We start from the raw sequence: 27053 nt of genomic DNA, 5'->3' as shown, positions 1-27053 counted from the left end.
AACCATTAACTTAGGATTCATTCATTCATTCCAAAACCTAAAGTTTCTTTCAAGGATAAGAGAGGCTATTCCTCATAATAGGAACTCCCAGGGGCCACTCTGAGGAATTGAAAAATGGCCCACCTCGGTTTTCCCCAATGGGCCTGCTCTCGGTGAGCAATAATGCAGGAAGATCGGGAAGGACAGCAGCGTGCAGGAGGGCGCAGGAGCAAAGCAATGTATTAGGAAGTGGTGGCTCTAATAACAGAGCATTTCCAACTGTCAAAAATAAACACTGCTAGAACTTGGGTAGAAATGAGCCCAACCCGACCTCTGCTCACTGCAAGGAGACTCTCAGACTTCCCGGAAGCTGGGCCTGGCAGCAGCAGTCAGCAAAGCCAGCTCTCCCTGCTCGCCTGTTACCACTTCCTGCAAGAGAGGCTCCAGCTCTCAGGAAAACCAAAGGCTGCACCTCTCACGCAGGATCGCATCTCTATTCTCACGTGCCAGCTAACAGGATGGGTGCTGGGGGAGGCAGACAATAAGGGTCCCTCACCGGACAGAACCGGGAGAGAAGGTGTGTCTCCCTTAGTGTTAACAGGAGAAATGCCACCTGTTTCTGGGGGAGTTAGACAAGTGGCCCAAGAGGCAATGCAAATCAAACAGGAGGGCATAATGGCCACTGCAAGTTCCAACAGAGGCTACGAAAAGGGGAATCACACTCTCTACACGCTGAGGACAAGGGACCTGCACTGCAGCTCACTACCTCTGGTTCCGTCACAGCCACCATCCCGCAGCGCTGACAACAGGCCATGAGAAGACTGGCCCTTTCTCGCTGCCTTGGTTCCCTCTCAGATGTGCCTCTGGGCACAGCATGCACTGGAGGCCGACCTAAGTATCCGTTGGCAGCTCTATCTGTGACAAAGTAGCATTCTGTTGTCTCAATCTCATGTGGTCTTGGTTTGGGCCTGTGTGAAAAACCAGCCCTGTACGAGTGCAGGCAAACAGAACCTTGGCCTGGCATCCATTTTCCGTGCATCAGCATCGCTGGGGCTGCCACAGGGAGAGGCAGGTTCTGAGACAGTGGTCCTGGGTGAACCCAGGACCAGCCTTTTGGGACTCTGTTACAGCTGGTGCACACCTCAATCACAGCCCTGCCGCCCTGTGAGGAGGCCCTGCCTTGGTGGCTTTTCCTGTAGGACAGTCATGACTGTTCCCTCTGTGATTTGGTTTTCCCTCAAGAGAAGAGCAAATAAATGTTAATTAATGTCCCTTACCCAATAGGCTGCCTAGTTTCCTTCGATGGATTCCTGAGTAGACAGAACATACACTCTGACCACGCCTCTTCGCCGAACTTAAAAAGAAAGGTTTTCTTTTCTGCCTGCTTTATGTCAGCCTAGGTCTGATGACACACTGTGAGCCACGTAAGTGGAAAGACCAGGCCCTGCCTGCAGGCCCGGGAAGCAGGGATAGAGGCCATCTTATCAGCATCCTCCCCAGCCCAGACTGGCAACAGGCCGGGAGATTGATTCAACTGGGCCTTGACCAGGCTGGCCAGGTGGGCTGCAGGAGCCCCTGAGGTCTCCTCCTCATGACTAACTCACGAGTTCAAACAACCTGCCAGGTGCTGAGCAGCTGTCAGTTAAATGAGGGAGCCAGTGTTTCTGCTCAGGAGTCAGCAGGGGACAGGAAGAAGTCGGTTCAGGTGTTCTAGGTGTTCAGGAGAGGGGTCTGGGGAGGCTGCACACAGGAGCGGGTCTGGCTGAGGCTCCAAGGGGGAGGAAGAGTTGCCCAGGAGAGGATGGAAGGTGCTACAAGTACAAACTCGGAGATGAGAGAGAGCCTGGCTAGTGCAGAAACTCAAGGAGTGTGTGGCTGGGACAAGCTACTGGGAGAAGGACTGTGTGGCAGGGGAGAAGCCTGGTGAGGCCCAGGAGAGCAAGGGCCAGATGTGTAAGGCCTCCTAAGGGGCGTCCTGAGAGTCAGGGGGCGCTACTGGGGGCTTCAGATGGGGAGCATGTGTCTTTGCTTGGACACTGCTAAGGTGCTCCCCTGGTCAGAGGTGCTTGAGTTGCTCTCTCTGGATTCTATCACTTGGCCCTTGGGGATCCCTTGGTCAGAAAATCTACACAATTACTGGTATTTCCTGGGCTTTAGCCTAAGAAGCTGCAACCTATAGGTTTGTTGTGTCTTAACAAGAGACATGGACTGGTGTCTATTGGCCTCTCCACCCACTCACGGGGGGACAGGCATACATGTGCTCAATGTGGGCATCTCCTCTACTCTATCTGACCTGCTCAGACCAGGTTATTGACCAATTTGTCACGAACACCAAACCCCACCTGTGGGCAGTATATCTGGCACAGCCCTACCTCTGAGTGGGAGAAGTAGTTAAATACCCAGTAATTGCTAAGATTCTTCTGAGCCCCAAAGAATAAAACAGGGCCTCTGTCTGCCTGCTTACATATGGTAATTAGTGTGGTGGGACCAACAGAGCAGTGGGCTGGAAAGGGCTTTGTAGAGATAACAGGACATGAGGAGAAGAGAATGGGGAAGGATGGTCTAAGGCAGTGGTCGGCAAACTCATTAAGTCAACAGAGCCAAATACCAATAATACGACGTTTGAAATTTCTTTTGAGAGCCAAATTTTTTAAACTTAAACTATATAGGTAGGTACATTGTTATTAACTTAATCAGGGTATTCCTAAGCTGGCCTTTGCTAAAAACGTCCTCAATCTGATTGAGGTACGTTCGCTGAGGTCGACCCCTTCCAACTCTCCCACCCACACTCACCTATCTGAAACAAGTAAACAAGACGAGTGTGGATGGGAGAGTTGGAAGGGGTCGACCTCAGCAAACGTACCTCAAAACAATGTACCTCCCCTGTGCTCAATCAGACTGAGGACGTTTTTAGCAAAGGCCAGTTTAGGAGTCCCCTAATATCTATATACCTACCTATATAGTTTAAGTTTAAAAAATTTGGCTCTCAAAAGAAATTTCAATCGTTGTCCTGTTGATATTTGGCTCTGCTGACCGCTGCAGTATGAGAACTGTGACATTCAGAAAACCACTGGCCTTCCCTGGGCCTCAGGTTCAAAGTGCTTCCCCTCCAGCCATTGTCCCAGGCTGTTATTTCAAGGCTGACCTTGGGCCTCTGACCAGGTGTGTCCACCAGCTGGGGTGCTCCAAAATGGGGCAGGTCAATGCCGGAAATAATCTCATCCAAGGCCCACATTCCCAGTGGGTGGGGGTTATTATTTCTTAAAGACAAAAGCAAGCCAAAACGAACTGAACCAAATTAAATTACCTTCTTAAAAAATCTAACTGGTGGCCAAATTTAAGTAAAACACCACTACAAAAAAAAAAAAACAACAACAACAACAAAAAACCACCACTACAGAAAATACACACATGCATGGACTTCCCACCCACTCTGAGGGCACTCTGACAGAGCTTATAGAGTGGGAAATGAGTTTATTTTGTACTGGCATTACTTCTCACCTGCTGAGGTGTTCATTTCAGCAAGTGCATGTTACTTAGAGACTGCTGAACACACACTGCCACTGTGTCAGTCACGGGGTCCCCAATTATCCTGTTTTCCCCGCCTGTGAACACTATGGCACAGGAAGGTGAACATGAGATAAGGTCTGCCCCTTGTAGGATGTGATTGCTAATGATACATCTGCATTCTTTTGCATTCTTGAGATTCTTCCAAGATTTCTACTATGATGGAGGGGAAAAGGGGAAACCTCTCGATATATATAAAAGAAAGGGAATGAAATATAAGATCCAGTCCATGATTCAAAGGCCCATATACAGTTTTGGGTAGATTGTAATAACAGTAAGCACTTACAAAGGTATTGTTCTAAGCTATCAATCAATCAATCATACCTACACTCAGGATCCTCAGTTTCGAAAGAAATAACGAAGAATCAGTCTGTGGTGCAGCCACTGTGGAAAACAGTATGGAGTTTCCTCAAAAAGTTAAAAATGGAATTTCCATTTGACCCAGTAATCTCACTTCTAGGAATATGTCCCAAGAAAACTGAAACACCAATCAGAAAGGATATATGCACCCCTATGTTCACAGCAGCACAATTTAACAAAAGCTAAGATCTGGAAACAGCCTAAGTGCCCATCAGCAGATAAGTGGATTAAAAAAACTGTGGTGTATCTATATAATGGAATACCACACTGCTATAATAAAGAAAGAACTCTGACCATTTGCAACAGCAGGGATGGAACTGGAGAGCATTGTGCTAAGCAAAATAAGCCAGTCAGAGAAAGATAAATAGCACATGATCTCACTCATTTGCGGAATATAATGAACAACATAAACTGATGAACAAAAATTGATGCAGAGACAGAGAAACGGAACAGACTGTCAAACCTCAGAGGAAAGGCGGGGTGGGGGTGGGGGGTAGGGAGGGCAGTAAGAGATCAACCAAAGGACTTGTATGCATGCATATTAGCGTAACCAAGGGACATGGCCACGGACACTGGGGCAGTAGGGGCTTGTCCTAGAGAGTGGAGTGGTCAGGGAGGGGTCGATGGAGGGGGCGGGGGGGAGGGGGGAGAAGACATGTAATACTTTAAACCAGGGGTGGGCAAACTTTTTGACTCGAGGGCCACAATGGGTTCTTAAACTGGACCGGAGGGCCGGAACAAAAGCATGGATGGAGTGTGTGTGTGAACTAATATAAATTCAAAGTAAACATCATTACATAAAAGGGTACGGTCTTTTCTTTTTTAGTTTTATTCATTTCAAACGGGCTGGATCCGGCCCGCGGGCCGTAGTTTGCCCACGGCTGCTTTAAACAAACAAAAAAACACACAAAACAAAATAAAAAAAAAAATCAGTCTGGAATTTGGCCACTCAATTGCTAATACTGGGGGTTAAGAGCCAACAGCTTACCCCTGTTCTGGTATTTACTGTCCATCATCTTAGGAGTGTTGCTCAGGGGGAGGTCATCTATGCTGAGACCATTAGGGCTACTGACGGAATCAATTCCCAGTAAAAGTCAGGGTAAGGGTATACTGGAATGTGAAGGAGTTGGATAAACAGTTTCTTGTTCCTTTCCCAATTCCTGTAGAGGCCAGTGGGTTCCTCTTTTACATACAATGGCACACAGCCCCATGCCCCACCCTCAACGCAAGACCACACGTGACGATCAGTCACCAGGTTCTGCAAATGTTCTTCTGTTACTAACTGCAGTGTCTACCTTCTACCAGAATCCTGTCTTGATCTCAGAGGTGCTGGAGTTGCCTCTCAGTTCAGAGATAAGCACTGGGGTGTGGGCTTGCTTGTGAACTGGCAAGCATCCCAACAAAGCCAGATTCTAGGCTTACTGCATTTGTGAGGCACTGGGGCCCTCTGCTGGCTGCCTGCTGTAACTGTTAGCTTCTCACTAGACCAAGAAAATATAGCATTTTCTTGCTATAAAATCCAGATTGTACCAGAGTTGTGTGCTGTTGTTCAGAGGCAACTGAAGAGACAACTCAGCCATTACCAGCACTCAAGTATTTCTTGTTACCATGCCTAATGTAGAAACCTCTTTCCTGTCAGGAAATCTATCATCTGGGACCAGAATCTAAATTCTAATCCTGTTTTATCTTCCATCATTTATCTAGAGCAGTGGTTCTCAACCTTCTGGCCTTTTAAATACAGTTCCTCATGTTGTGACCCAACCATAAAATTATTTTCGTTGCTACTTCATAACTGTCATGTTGCTACTGTGATGAATTGTCATGTAAATACCTGATATGCAGGATGGTCTCAGGCGACCCCTGTGAAAGGGTTGTTCGATCGCCAAAGAGGTCTCGACCCACAGATTGAGAACTGCTGATCTAGAGTATTTTAGGGGGGGAAAAGCCATCCTTGGCTTTGAACAAGTGTCACATCGTATAGCTACCGAGAAATTACTGGATTACCATGTCTCCAACAGCTTCTCAGCTTCTGGGAAGAAAACCACGAGCCCTGTCCCGGGACCCACTCTCTCGAGTTGATTCCAGGGTTTTCTCAGAGCCTCAGGGTCAGGCAGGGCCTCACCACCAAGCAGCCTGACCGAGCATGTCAGGACCCTTTCTCTGTTCTTCTCACTTACAAATGTCAACGACGAAGCCCATACTTCAACTTGGGTCAGTTTTCTGTCTGGCAGGTTGGCCAAGCCTCACTGGTCACACTTACCTGGTCAGTTTATAATACTTAGATCAAAGTGCCCGATCAACACCACCCCTCAATCCCGATTTTACAAACAAAAAAACCCGACCCAGAACAGGAAGGCAAAAGATCAAGCTCAAAAGCAAGCTCAAAGCTGAGACAGAATCTGTGTAGCCTCAAAGGGTGGTGGCCCCAGGGGTCTTCTCAAGAGCTACAAAAGCGACCAAAGGTGACAAACTCCGAGCCAACAGCAGCCTTGACGGAACTCGTGCACATATGCTCCCGATGGGGCCTCACAGCACGTCCTTTTGTTTGGGTTCTTTCTCACACTCTAGCTGCTCTCCTCATGGCAGAGCTAATCAAGAAATGCCTGGCCGGTTGGTGTGGCTCAATGGTTGAGTGTCAAACTATGAACCAGGAGGTCATGGTTCGATTCCAGGTCAGGGTACGTGCCCAGGAGGCAGCTGATCCATGATTCTCTCTGCATCATTGATGTTTCTCTCTCTCCCTCTCCCTTCCTTTCTGAAATCATTAAAAAATATATATATATAAAAAGAAATGCCAGCACTTGATGGGGGGGGGGGGGTAAGAGGGGATAAATGGTGATGGAAGAAAAAGAAATAGTTGTACTTGAAATGCCAGCATAACTGTCCAGCTGGCGAAGGACAACTGTGAGAGCACGGTGGGTGCCATGCTCCAGGACAAACTGTGTTCACCTGGTTCCCCTTTTCTAAATTGCCAAGCTGTCAGGTTCCGTACCTATGTCTGGCCCACATTTGTTTTTGCTCAGTCGGAACTGCAAAAATTCCTATTTGTTTTGATTCCTTTGGAATCATCGCAAAGCAGTCCTGCACAGGTGCCAACGCCCCTCTGGGAGGGCAGCCATGCAGCACAGGGTACTGTTCAGCTTGGGGCTCAAGAACAGGCAACACTTTTCCTTTAAAAAAAAAGGGCATGTACTGGAGGAAGGATAACCATGTGAACCCTTCAGAAAGAAATTTGGAATTGTTTTGAGATTCTTAAAAAAAACAACCTGATTATCTTGGACCCGAGAGTCCTACTACAGGAATCTATCCTCAAGAATAAAATTCTACAAAAGAAAAGGCTTGGTGTACAAGGCCATGCATTACATTATTCGCAGCAGCAAAAATGGACAACACCCTATATTTCCAACTCAGGGGTAAATGTAAGTCAATCAAAGCACATGTGTTTGATGGAATGACAGCCATGCATAACAGGTTTGCAAACAATGTAAGAATGCAGCCCTGTTTGCTCAGTGTTCAGAGCATCAGCCTGCGGACTCAAGGATCAGGGATTCAATTCCCGGTCAAGGGCACATACCTCTGTTGCAGGTTCCTCAGCCCTGGTAGGGGCACATGCAGGAGGCAACCAGTCTCTCTCTCTCTCCCCCTCCCCCCCATTCTTTCTAGAAATCAATGGAGAAAATATCCACTGGTGAGGATTAAAAAAAGAAGGCAGAAGGCACTTATGTCATGCTAAGCAAAAAACAAATACACAGGGCACAATATTATCCATATGGAATGACTACAATCACATGGCAAAAACCAAATGCCCGGCTCTGGCAGGTGTGGCTCCGTTGGTGGGGTGTTTATTGTCCCGTGCAACGAAGGATCGTGGGTTCAATTCCCAGTCAGGGCACATACCTAGGTTATGGGTTTGATCCTTGGTCAGGGCGTGTATGGGAGGCAACTGATTGATGTTTCTCTCTCACATGGATATTTCTTTCTTCTCTTTCCCACTTCCTTCCTCTTTCTCTAAAATCAATGAAAAACACATCCTCAGGTGAGGATTAAAAAACAAATAAATGCAGGACCACGAGATAAGTTGCAGCACCACATGGTGGAAGGAGCAGGGGCCAGGGGGCCAGAGGGATCTGTGTGACCCTGAGCAAGTCCTGCCTTCTGCTTCCTCATCAATGAAAATGGGGAAAACAAGTACCCGGGAGGGTTTCTTTAAAGAGAAATGAGAAAATGTATGTGCGCAATAAATGGCAGCAGTGACGGAGAGACAGGCAGTGCTGTCACACTCTTCGCTACACCCTGAGGTAGGTGCCAGAGGCACACGGGCATTGTGATCTCAACTATTTCACTAGAACTTTCCAACTCTAGCCCTGTAATTCGCAGGTATGTAAACAGGAGTAAGCCGTGAGCCCCAGAGCCCCATCTGGTAAAATGGGGATAATGCTGCTGCCCCTTTCAGGGTTACTCCGAGGGTGGGGAATAGTTTTAAAGTGCTTGGCACAGCAGCAGAGGATCAATGAGTCGTACAATTACTACTGGAGGGGGTGGCAGTTAGATCAGTGTCTTGGGAAAAAATCGTAACAAGCTCAGGATGAGCTGAGCAGTTTACAGTCTGGTTGCTCTGGCCATTATCAGAGTCAAACAAGAGACAGGATTTTCCAGTTTCATTCTGGATGGCGATGGGGTAGTTTTGTTTAAAGAATTATGGTAACATTATGCTATGACAAGGTACATAGGGTAAGACGGCTAGCCATGGCTGACTTAAGGGCTGGATAACAGTAGACGGTGATGTGTGAAGAATAAGGGGCCCAAAAGCAATTCTACCTGGTCAGTAGCTGGCACTGATCTTTGATGGCTGAACATGAGTTTCCATTAGCTGGGCTTCCTAAGCTGCACCCCTGCATTATAGAAAGAAAAAAATCCTGAGGTGCAAACTACTGCCCGATTTTGTTACCTCTGACTTGCTCCCGGAAGCACCAGCCACACTCCTGCTGTCCGAGGCTCCCTGTGGTTTCTGGAAACACACGCCTGGATATGTCAGCGGCAGTGAAGATTACCCCGGGGGTCCTGTACGTCCCCCGTTCCACTCAGGCCCACGTGCCTGTGCCCCGGCTGCTGAGTAGCAGGGGAGGGAGGGGATACTTCCAATGGGCCCCTCGGAAACAGGAAGGGAAAAGAAAACCTGTCCTTGCGTAGGGAACACCCATTCAGCGTATCAAGTGACAGGCCTCACTTTATTTAGGTGGCTAAGGAGAGGTCAGCAAAACACTGACTCATCTCCCCTGGAGAGAAAGTGAGACCTGCTAGGCAGTCTGCTGCTGCTCCCCATCAACAGGCGGGCGTGGGCAAGGGCACGGGGACTGCTGATGGAGAGCTGCACCCAGAAAGCAGCTTCTGCTGGCCACACCTCTGCTTCCCCTCCACCAGACCACCTCTGCCACTGGCTGGGCCTTCCACACTGACTGACACGCCAGACTCCTACAGAAAGAGGGGAGCAGGGAGTCGCTGGGCTTGGGCTGTAGGAACCTGGGAAGCTCCCCACGATCGCCATCCACGCAGCTGTGTGGACACAGGGGTGGCTCTGCTGGCACAGCAGCTGAGATGGAAGGAGCACCGTGAACCTGAACAGTCACCTCCTCTTTGCCCACAAGCTCCTTGTCCTCCGCCTGCAGAACTACAGGATAAACGTGACTAATGTGAGGAGAGGTGGACTCCCACCGGCCGGGTCTGGTTTCTGAGCCCTTTTGTGGGCCTGTGCCTTTTCCTCACTCCACACGGGGCACCAGGGTCGAAGGACTCAGGGTGTGAGAGGATTTTCCAGGCTCTAGAACAGTGATTCCCAAAGTGGGCGCTACCACCCCCTGGTGGGCGCTGCAGCGATCCAGGGGGGCGGTGATGGCCACAGGTGCATTTGTTTTAACTTTTTTTGTATTACCTTTCTATTCTGAGTTCAATAAATAGTTTCATAATTTCAAACTTCAATGTTTCTAATTTACACCTTTCTTTAGTATATTTTACGAAAAAGGTAGAAACATTAATACGTCTATCTTTCTGTTTAATTGCTATTAAAATTTTTAAAAAATTAATTTCCAGGGGGTGCTGAGTAATATTTTTTCTGGAAAGGGGGCGGTAGGCCAAATAAGTTTGGGAACCACTGCTCTAGAATCTGTTCTGTTGCCTCGTTTTCCTGGATGCTAAGGGATGCACACCAACCACTACTACTTTGAAAACACAAGATAAACCTCAGAAGACAAAGTCCTCCCCAACCAAAAGGACAAAGTGATGAGCTGAAAATAGGAGAGGAGGGGGAGAGGGGAGAGGGAAGTAAAAAGCCAAAGGCTGAACCTGAAGTCACGGTTTAGCCTCTCACCTCTCATCTCACAGTCACATCCAAACGGCAAGGCACCAAGGCTGCAAACACCTACCTCAGGAGTAATTAATCAGGTTAATCTCGGGAAAAGAGCTTTCAATATTCAAAGCCCCATTAATCCTCATGCCTCGTAATTAAATATGTATGTTAAGAAGGCTTAGACAAAAGCAAAACATTTTCAAAATGTGAATTCTTTACATTTGCAGCAGTATAATGTATTCTAAGTACTGATCTTGTAGAAAACTATGTGAAAAATTCAGTGAAGCACACACTGTACAAACAGGGCAGAAAGAACGCAGATGCAATCTCAGTGCACACCGAGCTGCAGAAATGCGCCTGGATAAGCATCTTCACTCCCAGGCTCCACATTATTCACCCAGTGATAATGGTCTCCACGTAGCCAGCCTCTCCCTGATCCTCACCCCTCCGGTTCCTGCTGGAAGTCCGGTGCTTCTGCTGTCCCTTTGTTCATCTTCTGGGGATAATCTCTCTTTAATAACCAACCATTAGAGAATGGTCACCTAACACACTGTGTCGTGGAGGGAAAGTCCCCGATCTTCCGTCCATTTCTGAAATAGAGTTGCTGCCTCATGCTCTCTAACCAAGTCAGAGAGCGCCCCGCCGCACAGAACCATGAACAGGAGCTGGACCAGGAATTAGCAAGTCCATTTTTCCGATAGGCAGTCAGAGTAAATGATCTGCTGAAGGTCACAAAACAAGTAGATTAGAGTCTGATGAAATGCTATTGGTTCCATCAGTGCTTTCAGGAAAGGCTGCCGCAATGCACACAAGTCCCCTACAATGGGCCCTAAGTATTTGTCTAAATTGCAAGGCTCTGTCAGAACTATAATTGTCAACTATTTCTTAAAATACATACGAGCTGGTGTTATGAACCGAATGTCTGTGCCTCCGAAAAAGTCCTAAGTTTAAATGCTAAACCCCCAATGTGATGGTAATAGGAGGCAGGGACTTCATGAATGGGACTCATTATAAGCTCTCTCTGCTCACTGCCACACGAGGAAACAGAGGGAAGAAGCCCATGTGCAAACCAGGAGCCGGGGGCGGGGGGGAGGCTCCCCAGAAACAAATCTGCCTGCGCCTGGATCTTGGACTTCCCCAACTCCAGGCTGTGAGAAATAAATGTTTGTTGTTCAAGCAGCCGGTCTATGGCAATCTGTTGTAGAAGTCTGAGCTAAGGCTGCCCGGTTTGGAAGACCTGTCAACAAAGCTTTTCCAGGCAGTGCTATTTGTGGTGATGAAGTTCACCTATAGAAGATCTTAAATCAAAAGCAGAAGCCCTGATTATTCCAATTGGATTCATTACCATGTATCTGTCAGGAATACCAGATTCAAAACAAAACCTAGAAATTAAGAAAAGTAGAGTTTTTAGAAACCAAAGTACTCATATCTAATTTCTGGACAAAGGATTTTCATATTGATACCGGTGGATCTAAACAACATCTTACATTTCTTCTAGGTCCAAAAGTCTGTGATAAGCCCCTTTGTCCCTTGCGAGATCTGAGATCAGCAGAGCTTCCGCCAGAGGAGAAAGCCAAGGTAGAGAAACTAAATGCCCAAATGAGGAGGGATCAATAACAAGGCAAACCTTTACCTTTTGTTTATCCCCAAGCCCCAGGAGAGAGAGACATAGAGAACTCACCCACATTTTCAAGGACCCATGCCTTCCTGCACAGATAGGTATCATTATACCCATTTCACAGATGAGGAAACCAAGCTACTAAGAGACTGAATGACTTGATTAGATCACACAGGTTTTGCTTAAAATTCTACTGTCATACCACAATTAAAATCCTTTCATACTCTTTCTTCTGTTTTCTATCAGAAAAAAAACAACCTAGCTGTTCTGACAATTTTACTTATATTTGATGTTAAATCCTGGGGGTTTTGGCCATGAAACTAAAGATGTGACCGACTGGAGCAGTAAAAAAATCAGAGGAACGAATCTGCTCAACGAACAAAGTCTTTGTGTTCTGTGTACTGATTCTGTTCCATGAGAAAACATAAAACCACTTATTTCAATATCAAAGTTTCTGCTTAATGACTTTTCACTCACATCTACACGATTATAGAGACCCTGACACACCACTCTCGGTCTAGCAGACGGAGGCGCACTTCCATTCAAGTGAGTGATAGCGTTTTACTATCTGAAACACCACACGAAGCTCTGCCAAGCTCTCCTGGAACAGTCACAGGGTATCTATCATATGATTCAAGTCTGAATTCCGATCACTGGGCAGCAAGGAAACCAGGCTTTCATTTTGCTGTTAAAAGCACAGAAATGAGTAAAACGGAAAGGAATTTCTAGCACTGATTAGCCTGCTTTCAATTATTTTTCATCTGCTCCATTTTCAGCCTGGGCTGGCTCACCCTTCTCAGGCAACCAGGTGGTTCCCCACACCCGGGAGGTGACCATATTGATGCTGAATTTAGTGCGGACACAAGATCAGCCAAGCGCACTACAGCCCGGAACTCCTGGGCTCAAGTGATCCTCCTGCTTCAGTCTCCCAAGTAGCTGGGACTACAGGCGTGCGCCACTACATTCAGCTTCTTTCAATTATTTTTATTTTATTTATTTATTTTTAAATATATATATTTTATTGATTTTTTACAGAGAGGAAGGGAGAGGGATAGAGAATTAGGAACACTGATGGGAGAGAAACTTCGATCAGCTGCCTCCTGCACACCTCCTGCTGGGGATGTGACCGCAACCAAGGTACATGCCCTTGACCCGAATCGAACCTGGGACCCTTCACTCTGCAGGCCGACGCTCTATCCACTGAGCCAATCCAGTTAGGGCTTTCAATTATTTTTAAATTGAGAGGAGTAGAGTAAAAAGCTATAAAATATGTAAGTAGACAGTAAATGAAGTAGAATGCTAAAATCTGCATTTCCATTCTGGAGTCGTTGGGTTTCTTTTTCTTCTTAAATCTCTGTTGACACCAGTGAAAGAAAAAAGATCCATGTACACACTAAGAACTACTAACAGGTATAAAAAAGAGTGATAGCTCCCTTCTTGTTTTAAGCCTTCCTTTTGCAGGTTTGTTTCATTTAAAAAAGACAGACATATTTAAAAGAAAATCGTCTACATTTATATGCAAGGAGCCAAAAGCTCACACCGCACCCACTGTCCCCACTGTCCCACGCTTTCATCGAATGGAATAAAGGAAATTACCCTTGTTTCCTTAACCCTTTGAGTGCCAACCAATATCCTAGGAACTACGCTAAAATTGCCAAGGCATTTTTGCTGATTTTACAGCAGTTTAGGAAAATAATTATGAATCGCAAGTAAATGTAGTTACATATTCAAAAACTTAAGGAAACCTTTACTACACTGACATATTTAGCGATATCATCATCACTAATAAAAGCAGACTTAGAACTGGACATTTCGAAGCTTTGATAGCGCTCCCGGCACATTTGGCGAAAGACGGGAGGAGCTCGCCGGCACTCTAGGGGTTAAGTGGATCGGGGAATCTTTGGGGCACTATGCTTCTTCTGTGAAAGAGCCGGAAGTCAAGGCTGTAAGACAGAATGAATGCCCTGTAGGACTCTCCACCACCAGTGCACGTGGCACCCGCTGAGAGCCCTGAGCCCCCGAGGAAGGAGGGAGAGAGCCCTGAGCCCCCGAGGAAAGAGGGAGAGAGCCCTGAGCCCCCCGAGGAAAGAGGGAGAGAGCCCTGAGCCCCCGAGGAAAGAGGGAGAGAGCCCTGAGCCCCCGAGGAAGGAGGGAGAGAGCCCTGAGCCCCCGAGGAAGGAGGGAGAGCCCTGAGCCCCCGAGGAAGGAGGGAGAGCCCTGAGCCCCGAGGAAGGAGGGCGTTGGGCCGGGCTGCTCAGTGCCCCTCACAGAACGCCGCCCCCCCCCCCCCCCCCCCCCCCCCCCCGCCTTCAGTGTCCTGCTGGTGGCGGGGACATGGGAAAAGTGACAGGGTTTACTTTCAGTTTTGAGAACCATGACTCACCCCGACACTCTCTACTCTGGCCACATGTGTAGTATTAAAAAAGAAAAAAGAAAGCAACAGAAAAAAGAACATCTCAAGAGCAGGAGGCAGGGCACCTAGAAACCCCTGGATGCTGTTTTCGAGTGATCAGTAATTCGTCTTTCACAGAGCTGTTTTCTTTTCAAGAAGCAGCTAAGCTTTATGTGCTCTCAAAACGGTCTTTCCTGCTTTTCAGCAATTAAAAAAAATATTACTTCAAAGTAGTTTTCCTTTTCTCTTTGGTTTTCCACAAGTAAAATTCTAGAGCATAAGAAATGTAGTTTCAGGGTTGTAATCCAGGATGGTAGACATGAGTAAAATAATTTAGATACTCACAGTTCAAGAAAGTGGTTATGCAAGCAGGCAGGTAACCCATGTGTGCAGAGTTCAGCTATATTTTATTTTACTCAAATCTTTAAAATCCCTCTCTACTTCCCGTTTCTCTAGGAGGTCTGTATTCCTCAGAAGCTGGGTCAGTTTTTCCTAAGCTTTCCCAGGTAACATTAATGGTCTGAGATTTATCAATGGCTACAGCAGAATGAAATTCTCTCCCTGCAGCACACACAACTTAGGCCGTGGGAGGAAGTGCTGCCCTTCTCTCTCACAGAAACCATCACACCAGCTCACACTGGTATGTCAACCCGTCTATCATATTCGTACCCGCTGGCCATGGAGTTGGGACTTGAGGGCATGAGGGACTTAACTAACAGATGAGCAGACTCAGACCTGGAGGTGAAGGGCCGATTCTAGCACACAGCAGAGCACAGCCGAGTGCAGTCCCCCAGGCACTTTCCCTGCCGGCTCCTTTTGGCTCACACAACTACCGCAAAGGCCCTGTTTTCCCAGGGCTTGCTCTGCCAGAAATGGGATTCTGGATGTTTGTAAGTTCTGATAGAAGCGAATCCCCTTCTTGCACCCTGCTCACCGACTGGGGCCTGGGGTGACGGATGGGAAGCAGAACACCTCTCCTGCCAGCAGGGGCTCTGCTGCCGGTAGGTCTCTGGTGAAGGCCCACCTCCACCCGGAACAAAAAGAGCAGACACCAAGCAATGTGGCCGAGAGCAGTATTTTATTGTTACGACACTGTCTCCTGACCCACTTCACTCCCGGCTCCTTACTTCTCAGTCAGAAGCAGTAATTAGTAATGTCAGTGTTCTGGCTGGATTGCTCCAGGCCCATTAATAATTCAAGAGCAGGAACAGGATGAATGCATAAATGTACAACAGAGGTTTCAAGGTTAAAAGCAGTAATGGAGAGAGCTATGGCGGGTGTGTATGTGTGTGTCTGAGAGAGAGAAAGAGAGAAAGCGCGCGCCAGAGAGCACCTTAGGGGCAACATGTATGGCAAAGCACAACTTCATTGTGTCCTTGATCAAGCAGGACGGCTTCCTCTCTCTCCTGGAGTGGACATGTGTCTCTGGCCACCTGGCAGGGAGTGAGTCTGTGCTGTGTCCAGTGCTGGAGTTACTAGTATATGAAACTGAGGTCAGAGGAAACTATACCAGTATCTTTCAAACGTATTTGTGATGTGTTAAATGACTTCTCTTATAAAAGGCAACGCCTGCTTGTGCAGAAGAACTATATACGTCCTCACTGCTTTTCCAGGAAAGTTGAGGCGAGTGGTGCAGAACAGCCCTGGGTGTGGCAGCCAGGCACTCCTTTAGCGGGAGAGACGAAGACTATGCTGTTCTAAATGCTTTCATTTCTCTGCAAATCCCCTCGCCAGTGTGTTTCCAAGGGGGAGGGGTTCCAAAAGGTACACTATCTGACATTCCTACACAGAGCTCGGCACAGCAACAGCAAATAAGCCTGCAAACCATGCCTAGGAAAGGATCAGCATGGCTATTTGAAAAGTATTTGCTTGGAAGATGGGGAGGGTACTATGAAGCAACAAGGCCGATAGGCATCCGTCACTCTTAAGCTGTTCATATCCACATCAACTTCTGCAGAGAGAAGGGCTTGCTACTAACCCTTTCACGTGTCCTTCACATACCGAACGTGAACTGTGTACACACCAGGAAGGCAACAACTATCTGCTGCTTTCACAACCCAAAGGCAGACGCTTTAAAAACGGTCATCGCAATGCTCGGGTGAATCAGAACCCTCCTTACTTGTTAGTCAGAAATAGTCTCTGTGGGAAAAGGAAGCAGTTGGAAGCAGTCCTGAATCACAATTACGGAAAGCTGTTTATTCCCAAGGGGCTGACTTCTGGGCCAAGGTTTTCTTTCTCGCTGCATGCACACACACCCAGCAGCTGAGTGTGTGCTGTGGGCGGGGCTCCCGCAAAAAGGCCAGTGAGAAGGCAGGGCTGCTGATCCAGCTTTCCACTTGCCACAGGCATCTCTCGCCTACCACCTGCGGCAAGGCATTCCTTCTGAGGGTGGTCAGGCAGCCAGCGCCACAGGACCCAGGAGAAATGACTATGGGCTTGAAATTATACAAGCACATTTTTAAAGTCACATGTCTTTCTTTTCACGTTCTCTTAAACAATACAAAATAAAATCGTTTTGCTTTAACAGTCAGAGATGACCTGGGCTGATGAAAATGGATGCAATTTCTTAAATTGAAAAAGGAACACGCACACAACCCTCCATGAGCCTCCCTCCCCCACAGCAATTCCCTGCAGCCAATCTCTGATCTACCCTTCCACACAGATTGGATGCACAAGTCAGCTCACATCTCCTCCTCCTCCTCCCCATTTGAGACCCAAACAGAAGCACACTATATACTCACTGTGCTGCACCTCGCTTCTGTCACTTACTACATCTTGGAAAGAGCTCCATGCTGGCATAACTGGACCTATGTCGTTCTTTTTAATGCTATGGTGTGTGCCAGGGGTTGGCAAACTACAGCTCATGGGCCAGATCTAGCCTGCTGCTGCCAGTTCTGTAAATATACTATCATCTTCATGGATCACAGCCATGCTCATTTGTTCCTGGATCGTCTACAGTACTTGTGAGCTACAAAGGCAGAGCTGAGTAGCCGTGGCAGAGACTACAAAGTCTGAAAAGCCTAAAATATTTACTATCTTACTCTTTATAGAAAATCTGTGCTGCCATTGTATGGCTGTATTTAACCTGTTCCCTGTTGACAAATGCTCATTGCTTAAAATTCCCTATGAATAAACCCTAAATGTTGAGAGGTATTAAGAAGGATGAGGAAAGAAAGCAGGAAGTAGCTGGGAAGAGGCCGGCAGGAAGAAGCAGGCTTAAAGAGGGAACTTAGGGCTATTGAGCTCTAACCTCTCAAGTGTCACTTCCTCTTTTTAGAGGAAGTAAGAGGCGAACTGTAGGTCTTTTGATAAGAGGAAATTCCCCTTTGCTGTATCAAAGTTAATCCCAGTGTTTGTGTTTTTTCTAAATTAGGCAAGACCGCCTGCAGCATACTGTGACCAAATTAGGAAGCAATCAGGCTGATGTTGCTAGCTGGTCACTGGCATGCAGAGACAGTGATGGATGAGGAAGGAGACTCCATCCCAGAAGGAAATGCTATTTGCTCAAGAAATTAGCCTTATAAAAATTATTATGAACAAGAGTTAATAATTGTTTTATAAGACAAAATTTATGTGCTGCTGCTGACAAAAAACACAGTTTCCAAGGTTTTCACAAGGAAAGAATGTGTGAGGTGCACAGTGGAGACAAATTCTTTTGGGCATTTCTGTTTATTCCAAGGGCAGTGAAGGTCTTGAAAAGTACCAGGGAAAAATATACCAATTAGCTCTTTGACAGATTAATAAGCTAGTCAGTTTTACGCTATTGAGGAAAAAGAATTTAGAAAGGTTCTGCTAAAGAAGTACTGTGTACAATTTCCATTTGACAACTGCCTACTCAATCACTTTATTTGCTGGAACAGTAAAGTTTTAAACTAGTCTTACAGTTTCCAACAAGGTCTAGGAATGTAATACTGAATCATTCATACTGAGGTGGTTTCCGCCACTATTACTCAAGTGATATTCTCTTTCAGGAATGACTTCTGAGTTAACTCTTGATTCTGAGCCAATGAGCTCAGAATCCATTCTGACCACCAGCACTATCTGGGCAATAAAATTTAACCTTGGAAATCCTGCTTTCCTCCCAAATTTCCAGATCAGCAAGATTCTTGGACATGGTTTTTCCCTTAGGAATGTGCTTGGTTGAGTTCCAACATCTGCTAGGAGATCAGACATGCAGTTAGAATCAAGGTAAGTTTAAGCAACAAATCTGTTTTTTACAGAAAAAGCTTCAAGGGAGCCAGGCAAAAAGAGGGGGCACTGTTCTTGGCTGAGTCTGAGATGCTGCTCTCTTCAGGGCAGCAGTGGATCCTGACGGATCAGGCAGAGGCCTGGAGCAGAGATCCGGGTGAGTGACCACGGGGCTCCTGTTTTTTTGTTTTCTTTCTTTCTGTCTTTCTTTCTTTTTTTAGAGAGAGTGGAAGAGAGAGGGAGAAACTTCGATGTGAGAGAGACACATCAATTGCTTGTCTCCTGCATGCGCCTAAACCAGGGCCAGGGATTGAGCCTGCAATCAAGGGACGTGCCTCTGACCCTTCAGTCCGTGGGCGACACTTTAACCACTGAGTAAAACTGGCTAGGGCACGGGGCTCCGGCTGAAATGACATCTGTGCTGCCACTCAGTCCATGTTGAGCTGGGACCCCGGTTCCCCCGCAGGTTGCATGAGGCAGGAGCTCTGTAGCCAAGTGCTGTCCAAAGAGCTAAGTGTCTGCTTCCTACTTGCTCCCATACTAACTCTGAGTATCTGTTTACATCACCTACAGAACCCATGGATTTTACATGGAACACGACACAGAAGACAGCAGCGGGCAAAAGTAGGTTTACAGTGAGTACATGTATTATTTATTACTAACCTACTTTTGCCCACCCCCGTAGATACTTTCTAAAGACCTGGTTGACTGACACACAAACCCACCAATTAAAAAATGTATTTCTATTGTCAAGGATTCTGTGACTCACCACTGACTGAGTCAAACTACATTACTGGACCACTGAGGAAACAGACATGTAACCGGAAGACGGAAGTTTGAGGGTTTCTTCAAGCTTCTGAACCTGGCATGAACCTCTCCCTTCATCTGCCCACTGGAGGGTCTGGGCTACGTGATCTCCAGGGACCCTTTTTAAGTCCAGCACCTGCAATTACAAATGGAGAGACCCAAATGCCCACAATCTAGGGCAATGGGCAGGTTCCGTGCAGTTCCTCATAACAGGGTTTGAACGACACACCTATGAGCCCCCGCTGAGTGCTCGGTGCTCGGATGCACTGCCGCCTGCAGCTGGCCGAGGCAGCGCCGGGAGCCGGGCAAGCACTGCTGCTCCTGCTGCGCACGCCCCCGGCCCTGTCCTCTGCTCTCTCCCTGCAGTGGAGGCACCGCAGCTCTGCACAAGCTCTGCTGGCCTTTTATGGTAGAAAAATGAATTGCATGCCCAGCAGTGGAGCTGAGAGAGATGACAGAACGGAAAGTTGCCATTTGTTGTGGTTTTGGCATGAGAGAATAGTGTTCCCCTGTCAGCCACCCTGGATGGACAGTGCCAGCTAGGCACTCAGTGAGGAAAGCAAGACCCCACCAAACTGTTCCCAGGTGCAGTCCTCGCCTGCCTTGCCTGCAAAGGTGTGTGTGTGTGTGTGTGTGTGTGTGTGTGTGTGTGTGTATTTTTATTGATTTCAGAGAGGAAGGGAGAGGGAGAGAGAAATAAAAACATCAATGATGAGAATCATTGATGGGCTGCCTCCTGCACGCCCCACACTGGGAATCGAGCCGGCAACCCGGGCATGTGCCCTTGACTGGAATCTAACCCAGGACCCTTGAGTCCGCAGGCCAACGCTCTATCCATTGAGCCAAGCTGGCTAGGGTAGGGATCTGTTTATTTATGAGCAGCATCAAACCTTATTTTTGTGTAAATGCATATTTCACAAAATGAGGTGTAAAAAGGCTGTTTGTGTTCTGTTGAAAGATCTAAGCAGAGGTGCCCCAGAAAACAGGGTTGCAGTCAGATTGCATCAAGGAAAAGAATTAATTTCCCTGCACAACAAGGACACAGAACTAGAGCTGGGCAGGGAGGAGGGCTCACTCTGAGACGCTGTGGCTTTTGTCGTGGCTCAGGCTAGCCCTGATCCCTCTCTCTCCTGTGCGGCTCACAGGGACAGGAGCATGGCCCTGAATTCCAGCTAAATACATTCCCTGGGAAAACACATCAACATCCAAGCCCCTATGGTAACAAACAGCAGTTGATGCCATGGTGCCTTCAACTGTTTGCATTTCTGTCAGGAGGCCCACAGGAAAAAAGCAGGCCTCCCAGCAGCTGGGAAAACATGTTGCAAAAGGAGAATGAGGCAATTATCTGTACGCACATCAGAGTTAGGGGAATTAAGCTTATCTGAGTGAGAGGAATTAAGCTCATCCAACATGCTTTCAGCTGGAAAACAAGTCTTTTTAAATGAGTGGCGAAAAAACCCTTGTGATGGCTTCACGATTGCTTCCATATTTAAGGCACCGGAGGACTAAAAACACAGGCCAGCCACACAACTGCAGCGATGCAGCTGCTAAGTAAAGAGGGGCTGAGGTCCTGTTTTTCTGCAGCAGCAAAGCGGCTCCCGCCATCGCTCCCGACTGTTGCCACCTCTGCCCTGCAGCCTCCAACCAGTCCTCAGGAGACACTTTGTGTCTCCAGGCCAATCCAGTCCCACTGAGGCCTTTCGGAGAAGGGAGAAGAACTTCAGCAAAGACCTGCACCACCACACGAATGAGCTTTGGGACGGGAGAGTTTATTGACCGAGGACTACGGTACGGAGGGAGCACTGTGTGTTCCCATGTCTCGGGTCACTAGGTTACTAGAAATGACCCATTATGATTAAACTGACAAAGAGGCCAGCATCCCTAACATTCTGTATCTAATCTCTCCCCAACTCCCACTTCCTTTCATGGCTCTACAATGTCCATCCTCCCCAAACAGCACTCTGATCACATCATCCCTGCCTCAGGCCGGCCACCGCTCTCTGGGGCCTCTGGAATCAAATCCACCACCCTTACTCTGCTCTGCAAAGCCCTCTTCCATCTGGAGTCTGTCTATCTTCTGAGACCTATTTCCTCCTGCTCGGTCACATCTGTCTACTGGCTGACGCTTCACACAGTTTTGCTCGAGTCACTCTCTGGCCTTGGAGTACTTTCTTATCTCCACCCATTAGGTTACATCACGGCCGTTAGGCCAAGACCCAGTTCTTTCATAAAGTATTTCTCAATTGTGCCAAATCACAGTGACTGTCCCTCTTCTGACTGCCTCTAGCCATCACCGTCACCGTCTCACTTTTCAACTGTCTGCATGTGAGCTGGCTTCCCCTGCCCAGATCTTAGCTTAGGGCTGTGGTGGCCCCTTTTGTAGTTCTTCAGGCACAGTGCTCAATAAGTAACTGCCGAGTGAACGACCAAATCAATTCCAACCAAAGCAGTGATCTCCCACCTGTCCTGGCACAAGCCTATGTGGAGGGAGTGGCTAATGAACCTGTTCAAAGAGGGAAGAAATGGCCTTAGCTGGTTTGGCTCAGTGGACAGAGGGTTGGCCCACTGACTTAAAGGTCCCGGGTTTGACTCCATTCAAGGGCATGTACCTTGGTTGCAGGCTTGATCCCCAGCCCTGATCACAGCCTGTGTGGAAGGCAGCCAATCAAAGCGTCTCTCACATCGATGTTTCTCTCTCTCTCTGTCTTTCCCCGTCCCTTCCACTCTCTCTAAAAATCAATGAAAACATATCCTCGGGTAAGGAATAACAACAACAATAAAAAAACAGGGAAGAAACCTCGGGGAGGCGGAGGGGCAAGATCTTCGTTAGCTTCTTCTGCACAATGGCTAGGCAAAGGATTTTAGGAAAAAGTGAGTCCAGAGAGAAAAAAAGAGGGGAAGAGAGAGAAGGAACTGCACAGGTAGGGCCATGGTGGTGATGGTCAGGGGCCAGTGTGGAGAAAAGATCCACATGGAGAGATGGGCACTGGCCTTGGGGGAGAAGAGGAGGTTTTTATGGGAAGTGAGAGGGCCGTGGAGCTAAGACGATTGTGGTAATACAAGCAGCAGCCACAGGAGATGTTTTTAGCAGCAAAATTCGACAGAAGAGGGGACAGGAAGGCAAAAGGACACGCTGTGGTCAAAGACAAGAGAAGAAAAAATTGTAATCTACCTCACTCTCTTTGGGCTAGAATCTGGATCAGCTTCTCAGACACAGGGAGCTTTTGAAACTTAAATGCTTTTCATATGAACTTCTGATGAGAAATAAAACTGAAAAGTGCTTTTATGAGGCTACAGGGATTTGATCTGAGAAGTTTCCTTAGCTTACTTCTCTTTGAAAACCAAACGCCAATGTCAGTTTGAAAACTCTCAGTATTCTAGAAGGCACAGGCTCTGGACTAGAAGGACACTTAAGAGGTCACATGCCCCTCTCCTGGCCTCGAGGCTAAATCACATGCTGGAAGTTGTGCTAGAGCAAGGAGCTGTGCAAGGCTGTGCAGGGGCCTTCGGAGAGTTCCCGTGCAGGGCCCAGGCTTCCGGAGCCCGGTTCACTGGTTATATTATGGCCTAGGATCCATTATGGATTCCTTACAGGGAGCTGAGGTCTGTTTTCTCGAAGTCGGAAAACACCAGGTCACCAGCACTTCTACGGAACCACCTTGTACAAATAGAGAAACTGCCCACAAAGCCTCCCCTCCTCCAGGATGACTAGCCCTCAAATCTCCCCACAAAGAGCTGGAGACATTTTCCTGTTATGTTACAGATTTCCCTCACATCTTTCAAACAGTGGCAATGCTGCTCTGGCCAGTGTGGCTCAGTTGGTTGGAGAATCATGCATGCACTGAAGGGTCGCAGATTTGATTCCCAGTCAGGGCACATACCCAGGTTGCAGGTTTGATCCCCGGTCGGGATGCATACAGGAGACAACTGATCGATGTTTCTCTCTTTCTCTCTCTCCCTTTTTCTCTCTAAAATCAATTTTTTTAGAAAAAGTGACCATACCACAAAATACATAAAACATTTCAGTAAGGGTCTTTCCAGTTCCCAAGAGTGAGGTACCTCAAAGCAGCAAAGCAACGTAGGTAAGAGTACAGATACAGAACGTCAAACAGACCTAGATTTCTTCAGCTGGTGTTTTTAAAATTAACTTATTATGAAAAAATTTGCTGAAACTGGTTTGGCTCAGTGGATAGAGCGTCGGCCTGCGGACTGAAGGGTCCCGGGTTCGATTCCGGTCGGGGACATGTACCTGGGTTGCGGGCATATCCCCAGTGGGAGGTGTGCAGGAGGCAGCTGATCGGTGTTTCTCTCTCATCGATGTTTCTAACTCTCTATCTCTCTCCCTTCCTCTCTGTAAAAAATCAATAAAATATATTTTAAAAAAAATTTAAATATATCCAAAAGTAGATAATATAATGAACCCCATGTATCCATTACTCATCTATCTATCCTATCTAATAAAAGATTAATATGCAAATTGACCACCACTCCAACACACAAGATGGCTGCCCCCATGTGGACACAAGATGGCCGTCAGGGGAGGGCAGTTGTGGATGATCAGGACAGCAGGGGAGAACAGTTAGGGGTGACCGGGCTGGCAGAGGAGGGCAGTTGGGGGCGACCAGGCCTTCAGGGGAGGACATTTGGGAGAAACCCAGCCCTGCAGGGGAGGGCAGTTGGGGCGGGGGGAGACCAGGCCAGCAAGGAGGGCAGTTAGGGGCAACTGGGCCAGCGGAGGAGAGCAGTTAGGGGCGACCGGGCCAGCAGGGAGGGCAGTTAGGCATCAATCAGGCTGGAAGGGGAGTGGTTAGGGCAATGATGGCAAACCTTTTGAGCTCAGCGTGTCAGCATTTTGAAAAACCCTAACTTAACTCTGGTGCCGTGTCACATATAGGAACTTTTTGATATTTGCAACCATAGTAAAACAAAGACTTATATTTTTGATATTTATTTTATATATTTAAATGCCATTTAACAAAGAAAAATCAACCAAAAAAATGAGTTGTCATAGGTTCGCCATCACTGGGTTAGGGGGTGATCAGGCTGGCAGGCAGAAGCAGTTAGGGGCAATCAGGCAGGCAGGCAGGTGAGTGGTTGGGAGCCAGCAGTCCTGAATTGTGAGAGGGATGTCCCACTGGGATCGGGCCTAAATGGGCAGTCAGACATCCCTCGAGGGGTCCCAGATTGGAGATGGTGCAGGCACACCCCCGTGCACAAATTTTGTGCACTGGGCCACTAGTCTATATATAAAAAGCTAAGCGACTGTCTGACCAGCCAGTAGATATGACACGCACTGACCACCAGGGGGGAGACGTCTGCTCAATGCAGGAGCTGCCGAGCTGCAATGACTTGGCAGCGGTGGTTCTTGGGTGATGCACCCTAGAACCAGAGAGGAGGGAGCCCGATTCCATGATGCGTCACCTGAGAGCCGCCCTCTCGCAATTTAGGACCCCTCGTGGGAAGTCGAAGAGCCGGTTTTGGACCAATCCCCGCGGTCCAGTCTGGAGGGACCCTGCTCACTTTGCAGATGCCCTTGTAGCCACGGCACAGCCCCAGGTGTGGCCGGCCAGGGAGGAACCGTGGGAGGTTGGCTCCAGGGCATGTCCAGCCCATCTCACCCAGTCCCACCTCACCAGCCTCCTTCTAATTAATTTCCTTTCCATGTGCACAAATCCGTGCACCAGGGCACTAGTGTTTAATAATGATCAACTCATGGCCCATCTTAGCTTACCTAGACCCTATCTACCTCTTTCCTCCAGTATAATATTTTTTAAATATATTTTTACTAGAGGCCCGGTGCACAAAAATTTGTGCACTCGGGGGGAGGGGGGTCCCTCAGCCAGGCCTGTGCCCTCTCGCAGTCTGGGACTCCTCAGGGGATGACCGCCTGCTGGCTTAGGCCCGCTCCCCAGGGGATTGGGCCTAAGATGGCAATCAGACATCCCTCTGGCAGCCCGGCAGCCCTTGGGGGATGCCCACTTGACAGCAGGGAGCAGACGTAAGCTGCAGTCAGACATCCTTAGCGCTCCTGAGGCGGGAGAGGCTCCCACCACCACCGCTGTACTGGCAGCCATCAGCCTGGCTTGTGGCTGAGCAGAGCTCCTCCCATGTGAGAGCACCCTGACCACCGGAGGGCAGCTCCTGCATTGATCATCTGCCCCCTGGTGGTCAGTGTGTGTCATAGTGACCAGTCATTCCCAGTCGTTCTGCTGTTAGGGTCAGTTTGCATATTACTCTTTTACTATATAGGATAGAGGCCTGGTGCATGGGTGGGGGCCGGCTGGTTTACCCTGAAGGGTGTCCCAGTTCAGGGTGGGGTTCCCGCTTGGGTGCCTGGCCAGCCTGGATGAGGGAATGATGGCTGTTTGCAGCTGGTCACACCACCTTCAGGGTGGGTGTCCCACTGGGGTGCCTGGCCAGTCTGGGTGAGGGGCTGAGGGCCATTTTCAGGCTAGCGGGTGACGGAAGCTCCCAACCTCTCCCTTTTTTTCTTTTTTTTTATTCTGGGATTTATTTACCTTCTATGGCTGTCACTGGAGCTGAGAGCTGGCTCCAGCTCTGAGACCTTGGCTGCTGAAAGCAGGTATCTGGTTTGTTTAGGTTCTATAATTGTAACACTGCTGCGGTCCTGCTCGCTCCAGCTCTGAGGGCTGAAAGCAGGTTTCTGAGGTTTATTTACCTTCTATAATTGCAACATTGTTTCTTAGAGTGCAGCTCAGAGGCCGGCAGCGGCAGGCAGGAAACCTTGGCTTCCTCCATCACTGGAGCAAGCAAGCCTCCTGTTCGCTTCAGCTGCCTGGCTGCTGGCCGCCATCTTGGTTGGCAGCTAATTTGCATATCTTGCTGATTAGCCAATGAGAAGGGTAGCGAAGTTACAGTTAATTACCATGTTTCTCTATTATTAGATAGGATTATTGATTTAAGAAAGAAAGGGAGAGGGAGAAAACAATAGAAACATCAATGATGAGAGAGAATCATTGATCGGCTGCCTCCTGAACACTCCAGACTGGGGATGGAGCTTGCAACCCAGGGATGTGCCCTGACCGGGAACCAAACTGTGACCTCCTGGTTCATAGGTCGACATTCAACCACTGAGCCACACCGGCCCTCCAGTATAATTTTGAAGCAAATCCCAGATCACAAATCATTTCAGTTGTAAGTATTTCAGGTTATATCTCCATAAAAAAAGAACTCAAAATCAACCCATCCTACCAAAATCACACCTGAAAACACACAAATAATAGTAAGGAAGGAAGCCCTGGATTTGACTCCTGATATTGCCTGCTAACTGTGTGACTTTGAGCAGATAAGGAGTAGAAAACCCCTAAAACTCGCTAAGGGTTCTGTTGGCAGGTAACTTAACTCCCACCTATTTTAACTATGATGTGAAAGCCCAGTGGCATTTGCTCTGACTTTCTGGTAGAACGGCACAGCACAGTAGCTTTGGGTTGTGGGCCTCACCCCGACCTCAGAGGACTGGACTTAGTTTCTCAGCACTGCTCTTCTGAGTTACCAAAGTGATTCCGAGACTGTCTTCTCAATGGACATTAGCACATAGTGCAAACAGAGAGGACGTGGCTGCCATTTAGTTTCCAAAGAATTGGCAGGGCCAGGCTGGTGTGGCTCAATGGATTGAGCATTGTCCCACGCACCAAGAGATTGCTGGTTTGATTCCCAGTCAGGGCACATGCCTGGGTTGCAGGCTCAATCCCCAGTAAGGGGGCATGCAGGAGGCAGCTGATCAATGTTTCTTTCTATCTCTCCCTCTCCCTCCCTCTCTCTGAAGTCAATAAAAACAT

General features: G+C 48.0%; 1 protein-coding gene and 1 long non-coding RNA gene across 9 annotated transcripts in view; one reads left to right on the top strand and one right to left on the bottom strand.

The window, feature by feature from the left end:
• RNF216 (ring finger protein 216) overlaps positions 1-27053 on the bottom strand; it is a 119264-nt gene that overhangs the window by 42547 nt on the left and 49664 nt on the right. Inside the window, exon 15 of one of the 8 annotated variants that reach the window (XM_059699356.1) lies at positions 19183-19390. The exons of the other annotated variants lie outside the window; for them this stretch is intronic. Within the exon in view, the coding sequence (XP_059555339.1) occupies positions 19238-19390 (153 nt within the window). The 3' untranslated portion in view covers positions 19183-19237. Of the gene's footprint in view, positions 1-19182; positions 19391-27053 lie in introns of those variants that run through there. 8 annotated transcript variants of the gene reach the window in all.
• On the top strand, positions 18166-19318 carry LOC132236025 (uncharacterized). The gene is made up of 3 exons (XR_009453144.1): positions 18166-18604; positions 19021-19082; positions 19202-19318. It is a non-coding gene; the product is annotated as an uncharacterized LOC132236025 (long non-coding RNA).

This window comes from Myotis daubentonii, chromosome 5 (genome assembly GCF_963259705.1).
Source record: "Myotis daubentonii chromosome 5, mMyoDau2.1, whole genome shotgun sequence".
In the NCBI taxonomy this organism is placed as follows: Eukaryota; Metazoa; Chordata; class Mammalia; order Chiroptera; family Vespertilionidae; genus Myotis; species Myotis daubentonii.
The sequence above is the reverse complement of the archived record's forward strand: the minus strand, read 5'-3'. Positions and strand labels throughout refer to the sequence as shown.